Source organism: Callionymus lyra, chromosome 9, assembly GCF_982586985.1.
Source record: "Callionymus lyra chromosome 9, fCalLyr1.hap1.1, whole genome shotgun sequence".
NCBI lineage: Eukaryota > Metazoa > Chordata > Actinopteri > Syngnathiformes > Callionymidae > Callionymus > Callionymus lyra.
This window is the reverse complement of record NC_141826.1, coordinates 16,542,501-16,557,500: the sequence shown is the minus strand read 5'-3', so window position 1 is coordinate 16,557,500 and position 15,000 is coordinate 16,542,501. Positions and strand designations below refer to the sequence as shown.

Genomic DNA, 15,000 nt, shown 5'->3' with positions numbered 1-15,000 from the left:
AAGTTCACTCAAGAGATTACATAAAATACATCAACTTTTTGTTTTTGATTATAGTGAACTGCAGTAGACAAAAACAAAAATATAAATCTATTGTCTGGATAAACAAAATTAAGTTAACGTTTACGTCTTGTAATAGTTTCTTACTCACCATTTTCATACACTCGTCGAAGAATCAACACATATTCAATATAACATAGTAACGTTCATAACTCAATATTCTAGATGTTTATACAGTTTTGCTAAAGCTCTATTCTTCTTTGGTTTGCACTTGTGTTTGTTGAGCGTATATCGCCATCTAGTGGAGAAGACTAACAACTGCTCCGATAAGTCATATTTACAATTTACTCCAAAGTAAAAGGAACATTAGGGAACGAGTTAATAAATCCTTGCGCATTGGTTTTTAGTCTTGCTGTCCATAACGAAATCGATAAAGAAAAAACAATTTTTATACGCACGTATATCGCCACCCGTTGGACAATCGATGCTAACGATCTAAATGAACACATGACGTCACTTTGCTTTACGCTCAAAAAAAGATACATTTATTGAAGAGTCTTGAACTTGTTCTTTTAACAGGGAAAACTTTGCTATATCATGAAGCATTTATTAAGCTGGACATTTGAAATATCCACTTCCTAATTTTCAATCATAACAGTATCTGGCTCTTCTTTTATTAATAAAAAAAAAGGAGAAATAAATTATTCTAAAAACGTATACTTAACTTGTTGGTATTTTCTACCATATGAGGTTGTCAAATTAAATTGCGAATTTAGCAAACAGGGTCTTTTCTGTGTTGAGTTTGTACGTTCTTTCTCTGCTTGCCTGTTTTCAAGGACACTTTAATGGGCCTTAATAGAACCTTCAGTTCTCGACTGATACACCTTAAGTCAAGTCAAGTTCTGATAGGAAAAAAGTCACTCCTTCCTGCCCACTGGGATCAGGTCTTTTAATTTTTTTGTCATCTTTTTATAAATAGTATTGTTGTTGATGTATTTAGAATTTGGTTCACTTTGTTTTTTTATTATCTTCATTATTTCATGTTGTTTTCCATGTGTACTGTACGTCCTAATATGTGCATTTACTGATGAAACAACTCAAATGTCCTCAGTGTGGAGAGAATAAAGGATCAATATGGAGGTTAATAATCCACGTTACAGGTGAACACGTGTCAAAAACGACTGGTGTTCTCATTGAAATCTTGAATAAAGAACGCATTGACAAACAAATGTCTCATACTTCATATTTATTTCCATATGAATGAGGGGAAACATCCCTGTGCAATTAAATAAATGGAATCAGCTTCAAATAAAACACCTTAACGTGTTAATAATGACACGGATACTTACGATAAGTTAAGTAACTAATTCAAGCCACTTTAACTTCAAATAACTAAAAACCTGACACATGAAAGAAAAAAAAGCATATTTACAAAAGGAACCTTGTGGCAAGAGCACCAAAAAGGCACAAGTCATTACACTATGTACTTTACAAGCAAAAATAACAAACATGTTGGTTTATTATGAATAATGACGGAAATATTGGGCTAGTTTTAGGATCAGGATGAAAAAGACTATACAAGACTAATATCCTATACAAACATTGGTGAAAAATACATCTACATGTGCAGTAGTGTGAAAATAATGGACCGGTAGTGAAAGTAAAAATCAGCAAATATACTTGTGCTGTTGCTTCCAGTGACAGAGGAAAGGTGGACCGAGAGACTGACGAAGATGTAACATGGCAGCTCCACTGACTTCAGAAGCCAGAGGGCGTTAGAACGTTCATGTCCCGGGGTTTGAGCTTGTGCGGTCGAGACAATGCCGGCTTGGCCTCCATGCCCGGGATCTCCAGCTTGTGGGGCAGGAAGTTAGCCGGGTCGTTGACCTTCAGGTTAACTTGGCTGCCGTCTATGGTGGAGGACTTCTGGAGGCCGAAGTAGGACTGAAGAGAGAAGCCTGCAGGCCACAGGGGAGAGACCTCAACGTTAGTGATGTACCATTGTTGACAACAGAGCTGAACATTTAAGTCGATTATAATAAACATCATGGTTTAATGTAATACACTTTTAAAATTGTCTTGCAAGTCACCGTTTTTAAAACTTGGCCAAAAATACACAATCATATCATAATATGCAGGCCTGGCCTACAGGGAAGTAGCGTTATATGTGGATTCTATGAAATTGTGTGTTGCCTATACTGTACAATGACTTGCATGGTATGACACAAAAATAAATTGCATACTGCGTCGCAATATTAGTAATATAATTAAAAACAAAAAAACATACATAATAACACCAACAATGTTATATTAATGTACTTTGATTTTGAGACGACCATCCTTTAGGCCACACAAAATTACTTGGCAGCCCAGACAACTAAAATTATACCAGAAGAAGTAAGTAAGTAAGTACATTCTTTTTCAACACAAGACCACAAAGAAGTCGTGAAACCAAAACTTTCAAGATCGTATTAATTTATAAATGGAAATTAATAATGATATAAAATGACGCTTTCTTCAAGGTTTTGTACCAGAGTTGAGCAGCTCTTCATAAAAAACATTTGTTTTAAAGTAGCCAAGGGGAAACTAGGACGAGCAAAGTCCAAATTTAGACCAACAGACAAACTGGAAGAATCACAATAACACCTTTATAAGTAATAAAGTGTGTAATGGTTTGTATCATGTTCTATATTATGCCTTTGCAGTGAAAAACAAAACAACATTCCAAAAGAGCATATTCTGATAACTTTACAAGAACAGCACAAAAAAACAATTAAACTTTTGAACATTAAATATATTATCATACTTTAAAATATATATATATATATGAATAATGCTGGAAAACCACCTTCAGATAAGGACAAACGGGGTCAGTAAATATTTAAGAATTTCTATTCTATACACACAAAGCAATCCATTTATTTTTATGAGAAATTCTAATAAACGGGAACATAAAAAAGGGCTTTTCTAATCTTGCATAACATGTGAAAGGATTAACTCGTCAGCATTGTTGTGATGACTGATTGTGACACACATTTCATTTATACATATAATGACGCATTCTGAGATCTCACCTGTGCCAGTGTCGGTGCCAGGATGTGTCGGGGACTTCTGAACGACAGCGCGGGTTCCGAAGAAACTCCACCTCTCTCCTCCACTGCCTCCCTCGTTTCCTCCCATGTCTGTGCTAAGACTGAGGTCGCCGAACTCTTGTGTTGGTGGGAAAGGTGCTGAACTCAGCTGGAGCCAGCTCCTGCAGCACAATCCACCATTAAAGTCACGTAGACTTTAAATAAATGTAATATTCAAGTTCAACAGATAAATGACATGAGGGAAAGATAATTTACGTAAAAAGCTTCTTACCTGCGACTGAGAGCCGGTGATGAGTGGGGGCTGACACAGGGGGTGACGGATGGGGTGACAGAGGGGGTGACAGCGGGGGTGACACTCGGGGTGGAAGGTGCTGATGTTGTTAGCCAGTCCTCCTTAAAGTCCCCGGCAGGCATTCTCAACTTCTGTCCAGGCGAAACAGGCAAAGGAAAATTAGTGAAAATAAATAAATAAAATAAATAAAAGTCTAAATATCTTGTCGCTATACTATCAGCATGTACAGTTGTCATATATCTGAGAAACAAGTGTTTTGGTTCCTCGTTTTAAAAGCAAAGCCCTCCCTGAACTCACCACGCAAGAGGTCAGATGATAAAAACAATAACAAGTACGTCAGAGCATTGGAGCCAATCACTCTTGAAGGTGTGTCAAGTGGTTGAAGAGTCATGTTGCGGTCATTGTTCCACCTAAAATTCTTTTGTGTTCTCACACATATTAGTAAATCAATTTAATTTGGCAATAATTCAAATTTAAAAAAATACAATGTTGGTGCTGTTGAAAGAATGTGTCAAAGTTAATGAAGGTAAAATAAGCCCATAATCAATGGCATCACTTGTAATACGACACCATGATAACACATCCACTCGAACAACACACAACAAGTTTGTAACCTTGTAACAAATTGACCTGTGCTTTCAAAACAGCCATTAAATAACCAAAGTCATCATATGTCACATGAACATACTTTTCGTGGGACGAGATATCCTTACAGAGTCAAACATTGTGAAGTTGTAAATCGTAGTAACAACTCACATAAATGACTAAAAATAAAAAATAAAAGAAACTGCAGCCACACTTGTTAACTACTAACAAAGCTAACAGTATGAAATAATGATCCCATTTTATGGTTGAACTAAGTTCAAAGTAAATTAATTCAAGGTCACTCATCCTTTAAATGTCTTGATTCACTTCTGTAGTCACAGTAAAGCTTCACTCTTGTCACATAAAGTAACTTTGTTTGCTAATGAACTCCACGTTAGTGAAGTCATAAAGCTAAGAACGTAGCAAGGGATACGTATAACTATACAGGATATATATGCTATATTGTATTTCTGTAGTAACAAGGATATATTTGTATTATTGTCGAGTAGTTGACTCTGGTGTTGCAGAATTGACAGACCACATGACTCTTGACGAAGTCATAAATGCTTTAATTCGTTTTAAAACCAAAATACTGTATGTCCAAAAATTAGCTTTAAAAAATAATCTGGAGTCCACTGTATCCTCTCGTCCACAGTCATCGCTGGGACCTCAGATAATTTCATTACTCCTTTAGCTGTGGCCGAAAGTAATGACTTCTGCTATCTAGCGGGCGCCAAAAATTGCAACACAAAAATGCACCATAAATATTTGCATGTTAACAATAAATTAAAAAAAAAAAGAAAATAAATAATAGTATTGTATTTGATACACCCTTCATTGCAATATAAATAAATGAAATACTTTTTTTTTTTTAATTCCCAAAGGAGACCTCCTGTGGGGATCAATAAAGTTCTACCTAACCTAAATAGACCTTGATTTGAAAGCCTTATATAAATACAATTACGATATTATTATTTGATTATAAACATAATATACATAATTGTATCCCTATTTCCGTTAGATACAAGTATACAGCATCAGGAACAAAATATTGCAATATTTATGGGTATATATATGTATAGATGTATAGGTATCTTATACCCCTAATATAAATTGTAGATTTTGAATAATTTTGTCTTCTACTTCGTTGTAGTTTATATTAATTTCGACTTTAACTTTACTTAAATTCTAAAAAGTTAATGTGATAAGCTATAAAATATGTACACACTAAACTAATGTTCATAAACACATACAAGTGTGAGTGTCAAAAATAAAGTCTCCTGACAGTCGTAACCATGCAGGGCGGTCCACTGTTATTTTGGTCGATCACACAGTTCAGCATGTGATGTGTCCAGACGTCGTCGCCAAAACTCTGCAGATCCAAACTCCACTCGATTATTATGCAACATCGTTTTTAACCTTACGATGCAAAAACAAAGCGTTTGTGTTGAAGACCGAGTAGGAAGAGATAAGAGTGAGAGTAGAAAACAGCTGAAGAAGAAGAAGCTAATCTTGGTTGTTGATCTGAACTACGAGATAACGGTTGTTTTTCTGGTCAACGTATAACGCATTTTAAATATAAATAACACATTTGTGACGAAAAAAAATATTTAAAAAAAGAGTTTAATTCAACGTAAACAGGAAGATTATATTAAATAAAGTCCTCCATTTTACTACGTTTAGCTATGTTAGCTTGTTTAGCTAGCGGCCTGCGTTTACCACTGGTGCCGGGCGGACCGTAGCGAAATAGTATATTAACGATTAACACTTTACATACCTTTTAATGATAGAATTTCTTTGACCCTCGAGGTCAATTTTTATCCCCATTTTGTCCATAACTTGAGGCGTTGAGCAGGTGAAATGTCAGAAGAGAGCTAGCTAGCGAACAAACAGCGGCAGGCCAGCAGTGTGTGTACGGGGATGTTAGGAGCTCTGTGATTGGTCGCTTTGGGCGTCTGAGGGGGCTCGACTCATATTTTATGGGCGTTGCTTGGCAACAGCGACGTAGCGCGCAGACTGGTGGGGCGACTGTTACGTAATTTGTTTTTTAGCCGAAAGAGAGAGCTGGGGTCAAAGTTCACACAACTCCGCTGGCCAGAATCAGGTTAGTAAGTAAGTAAGTAAGTCATTTATATTTGACCAGAGTCACAAAGCGCTTAAACAATCAAAACAATACTCAATAGAATATATGCCACACGACAGGTTTAAAGGACATTTGTTTGGTTGATCAATAATGTGAATATTGCATTTCAATTATTTATATATATATTTTTATTTTGGAAAAGAATACTATTTAAATATGATGTTTATAATTAAATTAATCTTTTTTTTGAATGTCAAAGAACAACATTATTCAGTGCTTTGCAATTAAATTATGTTTGCTTCTGGTCCCAAACGATAGAAAACACAAACAATTAATTCAGAAAAGCAAATTAAATAAAACCCAAGGTATAAAGAAATAAAATAGGAATATAAATAAATTACAACCGAAAAAAACGTTGAAATAGAAAATAAAAATAAAAATCAGCAGCCAAAAGGCAATAAATAAATGTAATTCTTTAACCTTTTTTTTTTATGACCCTGCTTTAGCATTAAAAAAATACATCCAATACATTTACCTTTTAGCCCTTCCAAGCCCATATCGCATAGGTCCCAGAAAACTATTCTTGAATTAACCCCGAATCGCACAGTTGCAGAAGCAAACATCCATATCGAATGTTCCCAAATGCTGCAACTGGAACAAGCGCGAGATGTCAAAAGATAATCTTTATCTAACCCTGATTAGGAAATTGTGCAACCCCATGAAAAACCCCACCCTTTGACCGCGGGTCACGAACAATGTGACGTCAAAAACAAATGTACAAGTTACTCCATCGTAAAATACAGCAATCTCTTCTTCCACATTTAATACTAATTTTAATTTAATGATCTAAAAGGATCCTCGTACCAGTGCAAGTACTAGTAAATGGAAAGAAGTTTTTTTTTTTTTCAAGTTTCTGCCACAAATACATGTTTATTTGTTCACTTACTGGCAGAGTTCCATCAGCCAATCGGTGGAAGCGGGTCTCCTCAGTGGACAGACCCTTGTGGGGAGAGTAGACCGTGTCAGTCAGGCCTGCCTGGTGCTCAAACTTCTGTAGGTTCTCCTGGGTTTGCTCTAAGACGGAAAGATTTTTTAAAAATAAATCATGGCAGGTTATGTGGAAAAGCAACGCAAAGATGAACTTGTTTGTCGACTCACTGAGCATCAACGAGTTCATTAAAGACGTAGCTTTGGTTTTCACCACAGGCACCGGCACGGAAACCTCCAGGACAGGCATCTTTCCTCCGGCGGCACCGGCCTATAGATAGCATGAATTCACATGATCATCATCATCATCATCTGCAGACACAACAACAGCTGCTCATCAGCACCTCCGTCGAGTCCCGGAACCTGCGAGGCGGGATGACGGGATCCTTCCACAGATGGTTGACGTGAATATCCTGAGGAGGAGAATGCATCGGCATGTCCAAGTGTTCGTCGTACGTCAAGTTGTGTCGGGTCATTGCAAGAGGAGACGTGAGGCCGGCCAGGAATCTGGACGAGCCGCCTGACTCGATGGCTGCGTTCAGAATAAACAATGAAATACGATATGGTTAAAGGTTACATTTTTATTCATTTTATTTCATAAACTAAACATATTCCATGTATCTTCTTACAAGAACATGCAAAGGATTAACAAACATAATAACAGCTTTATAAGTTAAATTTGTTGTTTATATTTAATAATATTTTTGATGGAGTCTACCGACTCCTTCAAGGAACATCTTAAGACGTTTTTATTTGTTCAGGCTTTTCCTTGATTTTCTGGAACTCCTGTTGTGTTCTCAGTTTTATCTTGATCTTTAAAGTATATACTTTATTGAATATTGTTTCGATTGTTTAAGCGCCTTGTGACCTTGGTCTGGAAAAAGCGCTATACAAATAAAAATTACTTACTTACTTACTTTTATATCAGAATCAGAACAACTTATATATCCGGTGTTGCTAAGCCAACATATGATTTTGTGGTGAAATTACATAAGAATAAATAAAAATTAAAAAACATAATGACATCAAAATGAATTATTTAATTAAATAAATGAAAAAATCTGAGACACATTTCATTTAAAGAGGCTTATACAATTAAAAAAAGAAGAAGAAATACAATAAAACGAAAGGCATAACAATTATTCAATATTGTATTAAACTTAAACTTTATTTTGAAAAAAAAAAGAAAAAGGTATGACTAAATTGTATATACATTATTTTATATTTAAATAAATAATACAATAAATATATACTAGGGACAAAACATGAAGATATGAAACTTTTATTTAAAGTTCGGGTTAATATACACAAAAAAAGAACAAATCAAAATAAATGTTTTTTTTTATATCAAGTAAAATCTGTTACTACAAGAAAGACATGCACCAGAATTAAAGGTATTTGGTACATAAGTTCATTATTTGTTTACAAATTAAATGATTTATTATCTTCTATTACTAAAAAATAAATGATCTGGTTGGTCGTGTGGGTTACATTAATACAGGTCAGTAGTTCGATTCCCTGTGATGGATTGTATAGAGAGCTAAAGACCTGCTTTTCCCTGCACTAGATCTCTGCTTCCTTTCTTACCTGGAATATCTTCCCGTCTCGAAGCCATTGGAAAAGTTCCAGGAAACACTTGCAAGGTTGAAGGATCGACCGCTTTTCTGCTCCTGGTTAAAAAACAACAGTGACTTGAGCAAGAAGACACTATAAGCCTCGCCACAAATCTCAGTTAGTCATGAAGAAAGAAGCCTCAGATTAAAGAATAAATAACGCCCCGGGTTTAAAAATCAAGAGCTGACATGCAACTCTGCTCTTTGTGGACGGTGTCAAGTTTCTGACCTGCTCCAAATAGAACCAGAAATTCCCTTTAAGCACAGTCCAGCGAATAACACGTCATTTAATATTCAGTTTAATATCTTTTTTTTTTCTTTTTTTTTAAAGAGGGATTGAATCTAATAAAGTGCACTTTTAAGACTTATATGCAAATTGAGTTAAACACTAAACAAAACATAAACAAAACACAAAAAAATCTATTTTAAAATTTGACATTTATCTTTGACACTCGGATAAAAATAAAAGCGCAGATTTATTTCATGTCAGTAGTTTCAAGATTCACTGCTGACGTCACAGTGTGGCGTCATTATTTTTGGGGAGCAGAACAGTGACTTGCAAAAACAGAAGATCAAAAAAATAAAATATAAATCATCTTTTAGCGATTAATTCTGACTCGTTTGTTTCCATTTACTTTGTGTTGCATTCGCGTGTCGAATTTACGCACCGATTTCAGCGCCTCATTCATGTACATCAGGGTAAGAAAGTCATAAAACACATACCTTCGCTAGTCGAGAGATTCCTTCAGAATTATTCCACAGATGCGGGTCCACGGATGTCACAGTCACGCCAGATTGACAGTCGGGACGAGCAAACACCGAATGTTTGCGCCTCCATGACTTTTGGACATGCAAACAGTAAACACGGGAGCAGCCAGTGAACGCACCACCAGCGACGGAAGCCGAAAGTGGTGAGTCAGCAACTTAATTACCGCTTATTATTGTTATTATTAAGTTTCGTTCACGCTTGTTTGAGGCGTGAATGAAGTGCAAACATTCGCCACAGGTTAAGATAATAATTATTTAAAAATAAGCGAGTGGTTTAGAGCAGCAGGTTATTGCTTTAAACGTTTCCAAATTAAGAATATGGGGAGTGTTGTGGGTGTGAGGGGCCACAGCCTATAAGACTCACTTGTCCAACCTCCCTCCTCTTCAGTGTCACTCAGATTTAGTTGGGAAGATAATTGACACCGCTGTCAAAACTCTCTCAAAGCCGTCTATTGATATTTAATATTATTACTTGTATTTATTATTATTTCAAGAGGTTTTTGAGACAATAACTTTGTATGCTTCTATTAAACATGTTTTCTAACTATAAAACAAATAAAATAGCATTAGAAATCATCATGATTTTGCTGAAAAAGGTTTTTTTTTAAGTAGTATTTCGGAAAAGTCGCTTCATCTCGTCAGATGTTTCACAGAAGTAGCCCCGGAAGTTTAATGTTCATGCTTTAAATGTTGATATTAAACATGATATTTCTTGATTCATTCCTTATTGTTTGAACGACACACACCTTAGATCATGTGTCATGTCAAAGTCAGGACCATTTGCAGCCCTTGAGCCGATATAATACGGCCAGAAAAGTCCATTATTATCTGTATTATTCAATCATAGAGTAAACAATTAAAAAAAAATCTAACTTTTAAATGACAAAGTAGTTCCCATGAATCATATGGATAAGGGAAATAAATAGGTTTTTGAGGTCATTTGGAGCGTTTGCCAGAGAGAAACTCTTGATAAGCTGTCACAGTTCACATTTGGCCCCTGCTGGACTCTCATTAAATGTGGCCCTACACCCCTTGTTTTAAACATCAAGAAAAGATGTTTGAAGGATGTTTTGACAAAGAAGGAGTGGAAAAACTGTCTCAAACCATTCTATAAATATGCATTTAAAAAAACAAAACATATAATGGACGAGGACAAGCATATCTGTCAATGTTTAATTTTAAGGTTATTTTCAACTTTAATTTTAACAGAACAAAAAGTGCTTAAATCGTCAAGATGAAAATATGTTCTGATGTTTTTTAAAATGTATTTCACCTAAACTTGTTCATTTTTCCCCATTTAAATAATACCCTAAATATTTATAGGTAATTTATTAAATCTATCTGTTCCCATTTTGCTATTTAAAAGGCAAATAAGCATGTTTTTACAGGTTGTCCTATATTCAATATAGCAAAAAGTGAGCATAGAAGTTTTAATCCAAAACAACATTTATTCAGTTTTCAGAAAAACAAAATTCTACAGAACATGGGTTTGAATAGGAAATAATGCATTGATGATGATGTGTTAATAAATACAAAAGAGGGTATTTTCTGAAGGGTCAGACGTCGTCCAAAGTCTTGCATCAAGCGCTAGCGTTGGTTTGAGCCGATGTCTGTCTCCTCTGACGCTTCAATCTGTGTAAAGAAATAAAATAATTAAACGTGAGACTACTTTGCCCAGAGGAGTCATAACTCTAAAATCCTCATACTTACATGTTTCTAATCCCTTGAGATACTTTTTTATCTTCAGGATTCAAGCAAAAGCGACGGCCCTTGTTATCAGTAGCACTGCGGGAACCAAAGAAAAAAAAGTTTGACACATGCAACAAGAGTTTAAAAAGGTTCAAATAATTCAGATGGTTTTCTTACATAATCTCCATTCTGTCACAAAACTCTGATTCTCTGAAGAGTTGAATGTCTCTGATGCCAGAGAAACTGGATTCAAGCGTCTGACAAAGACACCTGTTTGCTGACCTGTGGACTACACAACACAAAATACACATTAAATTCACATTAATTAGAATTAAATTAAATACGTTCACTGAAAAATAATAGGTGAGCAGAAGTCAAACTTACGCTGGGCTGCAGAGATGGAGACCATAGCAACCAGAAGCAGAATGACTTTGACCTGGTGAGACATGTTGGATGCTGTCGGATGGTGTAGAGCTGAGGTTGTCGGTTGAGTTTCAGAACTCTTGTGATTTGTGAAGGATCAGGGTCCGGCTTTTATAACGACTTGTCGCTCACCCCCACAGTGATGAAGGGAAAGTTCTAGAGTGGAAACTGAAACTTCCCCACCACATGAGGAAGAAAAGACCTACTTATTTCAGACACAATAGATGAGGAACTACAGAAAATTGGCAGGGATTAAGTTTTCATTTCTTAAATTCTAAATTTAAATTCCGAGGTGAAGTTTAGTCAACTCTTAATTCTGTAAAGATAAAATTAAATACCATTAATATTTTTTGTAATATTCGATAAAGACATTTTGAATCTGGTTCATACATATTTATGTCATATTATGTATTATGAATATATTCACAATCAGTTTAGAATCTTTATTAATTTTTTTTGATGAAATTGCAACAGACTTTTAGACAGACAGACAGACAGACAGACAGACAGATAGATAGATAGATAGATAGATAGATAGATAGATAGATAGATAGATAGATAGACAGACAGACAGACAGACAGACAGACAGACAGACAGACAGACAGACAGACAGACAGACAGACAGACAGACAGACACGTTTTCTAACTATAAAACAAATAAAATAGCTTTAGAAATCATCATGATTTTGCTGAAATTTTTTTTTTTCAAGTAGTATTTCGGAAAAGTCGCTTCATCTCGTTCGATGTTCACAGAAGTAGCCCAGGAAGTCTAATGTTCACGTGTTAAATGTTGATACTAAACATGATTATTTCTTGATTCATTCGTCATTGTTTTCTCGACACACACCTTAGATCAGTCATGTGTCATGTCAAATTTAGGCACGGGGACCATTTGGAGACCTTCAGCCGATATAATGCGGCCCGAAAAGGCCATTATTATCTGTATTATTCAATCATAGAGAAAACAATTGGAAAAAAAATCGAACTTTTAAAGGACAAACTAGTTCCCATGAATCATATAAGTAGGTTTTTGAGGTCATTTGGAGCGTTTGCCAGAGAGAAACTCTCTATAAGCTGTCGCTGTTCACATTTGGCCCCTGCTAGACTGTGGCCCTACACCCCTTGTTTTAAACATCAAGAAAAGACGTTTGAAGGATGTTTTTACAAAGAAGGAGTGAAAAACTGTCTCAAACCATTCTATAAATATGCATTAAAAAAACAACAACACATAATGGACGTGCATATCTGACAATGTTTAATTTTAAGGTTTATTTTCAACTTTAATTTTAACAGAACAAAAAGTGCTTAAATCGTCAAGATGAAAATATTTTCTGATGTTTTTTAAAATGTATTTCACCTAAACTTGTTTATTTTTCTCCATTTAAATAATACCCTAAATATTTATAGGTAATTTATTAAATCTATATGTTCTCATTTTGCTATTTAAAAGGCAAATAAGCATGTTTTTTACAGTTTAATCGTTATATTCAATATAGCAAAAAGTGAGCATAGAAGTTTTAATCCAAAACAACATTTATTCAGTTTTCAGAAAAACAAAATTCTACAGAACATGGGTTTGAATAGGAAATAATGCATTGATGATAATGTGTTAATAAATACAAAAGAGGGTATTTTCTGAGGGGTCAGACGTCGTCCAAAGTCTTGCATCAAGCGCTAGCGTTGGTTTGAGCCGATGTCTGTCTCCTCTGACGCTTCAATCTGTGTAAAGAAATAAAATAATTAAACGTGAGACAACTTTGCCCAGAGGAGTCATAACTCTAAAATCCTCATACTTACATGTTTCTAATCCCTTGAAATACATTTTTATCTTCAGGATTCAAGCAAAAGCGACGGCCCTTGTTATCAGTAGCACTGCGGGAACCAAAGAAAAAAAAGTTTGACACATGCAACAAGAGTTTAAAAAGGTTCAAATAATTCAGATGGTTTCTTACATAATCTCCATTCTGTCACAAAACTCTGATTCTCTGAAGAGTTGAATGTCTCTGATGCCAGAGAAACTGGATTCAAGCGTCTGACAAAGACACCCGTTTGCTGACCTGTGGACTACACAACACAAAATACACATTAAATTCACATTAATTAGAATTAAATTAAATACGTTCACTGAAAAATAATAGGTGAGCAGAAGTCAAACTTACGCTGGGCTGCAGAGATGGAGACCATAGCAACCAGAAGCAGAATGACTTTGACCTGGTGAGACATGTTGGATGCTGTCGGATGGTGTAGAGCTGAGGTTGTCGGTTGAGTTTCAGAACTCTTGTGATTTGTGAAGGATCAGGGTCCGGCTTTTATAACGACTTGTCGCTCACCCCCACAGTGATTAAGGGAAAGTTCAAGAGTGGAAACTGAAACTTCCCCACCACATGAGGAAGAAAAGACCTACTTATTTCAGACACAATAGATGAGGAACTACAGAAAATTGGCAGGGATTAAGTTTTCATTTCTTAAATTCTAAATTTAAATTCCGAGGTGAAGTTTAGTCAACTCTTAATTCTGTAAAGATAAAATTAAATACCATTAATATTTTTTGTAATATTCGATAAAGACATTTTGAATCTGGTTCATACATATTTATGTCATATTATGTATTATGAACAACATGTTTAGCTCTGTATACACTCCATCACAGGGAATCGAACTACTGACCTGTATTAATGTAACCCACACGACCAACCAGATCATTTATTTTTTAGTAATAGAAGATAATAAATCATTTAATTTGTAAACAACTAATGAACTTATGTACCAAATATCTTTAATTCTGGTGCATTTCTTTGTTGTAGTAATAGATTTTACTTGATTAAAAAAAAACATTTTTCTTTATTTTAATTTGTTCTTTTTGTGTGTGTATATTAACCCGAAGAGTACAATGAAAATTAAATAAAAGTGTCATAACTTCAACACAATCAGTTTAGAATTTTTTAATTTTTAGATGAAGTTGCAACAGATTTTTATTTAGATAGATTGGATGGATGGATGGATGGATGGATGGATGGATGGATGGATGGATGGATGGATGGATGGATGGATGGATGGATGGATGGATGGATGGATGGATGGATGGATGGATGGATGGATGGATGGATGATGGATGGATGGATGGATGGATGGATGGATGGATGGATGGATAGATAGATAGATAGATAGATAGACAGACAGACAGACAGACAGACAGACAGACAGACAGACAGACAGACAGACAGACAGACAGACAGACAGACAGACAGACAGACAGACAGACAGACAGACAGACAGACAGACAGACAGACAGACAGACAGACAGACAGACAGACAGACAGACAGACAGACAGACAGACAGACAGACAGACAGACAGACAGACAGACAGACAGACAGACAGACAGATAGATAGATAGATAGATAGATAGATAGATAGATAGATAGATAGATAGATAGATAGATAGATAGATAGATAGATAGATAGATAGAT

The 15,000-nt window shown here is 35.4% G+C and overlaps 2 protein-coding genes across 2 annotated transcripts; both read right to left on the bottom strand.

Annotated features, from left to right (window-relative positions):
• Positions 1–1,226: 1,226 nt before the first annotated feature.
• LOC148072039 (putative monooxygenase p33MONOX) lies at positions 1,227–9,525 on the bottom strand. The gene is made up of 8 exons (XM_087799022.1): positions 9,373–9,525; positions 8,624–8,706; positions 7,381–7,568; positions 7,208–7,307; positions 6,996–7,123; positions 3,361–3,512; positions 3,072–3,250; positions 1,227–1,955 (listed from the first exon to the last, which is right to left on the bottom strand). Exons 2-8 carry the CDS (start codon positions 8,649–8,651, stop codon positions 1,756–1,758), a joined length of 975 nt encoding a protein of 324 aa, XP_087655148.1. The 5' UTR covers positions 8,652–8,706; positions 9,373–9,525; the 3' UTR covers positions 1,227–1,755.
• Positions 9,526–10,851: 1,326 nt separating this feature from the next.
• Positions 10,852–11,597, bottom strand: LOC148072038 (C-X-C motif chemokine 10-like). The gene is made up of 4 exons (XM_087799446.1): positions 11,491–11,597; positions 11,284–11,395; positions 11,128–11,202; positions 10,852–11,049 (listed from the first exon to the last, which is right to left on the bottom strand). Exons 1-4 carry the CDS (start codon positions 11,552–11,554, stop codon positions 10,998–11,000), a joined length of 303 nt encoding a protein of 100 aa, XP_087655572.1. The 5' UTR covers positions 11,555–11,597; the 3' UTR covers positions 10,852–10,997.
• Positions 11,598–15,000: the final 3,403 nt, after the last annotated feature.

What these genes read in the sequence shown, in the direction of transcription:
- LOC148072039 (XM_087799022.1), bottom strand. Translation starts at nt 8,651, where the DNA reads ATGGCTTCGAGACGGGAAGATATTCCAG. An exon ending in GAGACGGGAAGATATTCCAG is followed by an intron (nt 7,569 to 8,623) that starts GTAAGAAAGGAA and finishes TTCTGAACGCAG; the next exon opens with CCATCGAGTCAGGCGGCTCG. An exon ending in GGTTCCGGGACTCGACGGAG is followed by an intron (nt 7,308 to 7,380) that starts GTGCTGATGAGC and finishes TGCTATCTATAG; the next exon opens with GCCGGTGCCGCCGGAGGAAA.
- LOC148072038 (XM_087799446.1), bottom strand. Translation starts at nt 11,554, where the DNA reads ATGTCTCACCAGGTCAAAGTCATTCTGCTTCTGGTTGCTATGGTCTCC. An exon ending in CTCCATCTCTGCAGCCCAGC is followed by an intron (nt 11,396 to 11,490) that starts GTAAGTTTGACT and finishes TGTGTTGTGTAG; the next exon opens with TCCACAGGTCAGCAAACAGG. An exon ending in TCTCAAGGGATTAGAAACAT is followed by an intron (nt 11,050 to 11,127) that starts GTAAGTATGAGG and finishes TTCTTTACACAG; the next exon opens with ATTGAAGCGTCAGAGGAGAC.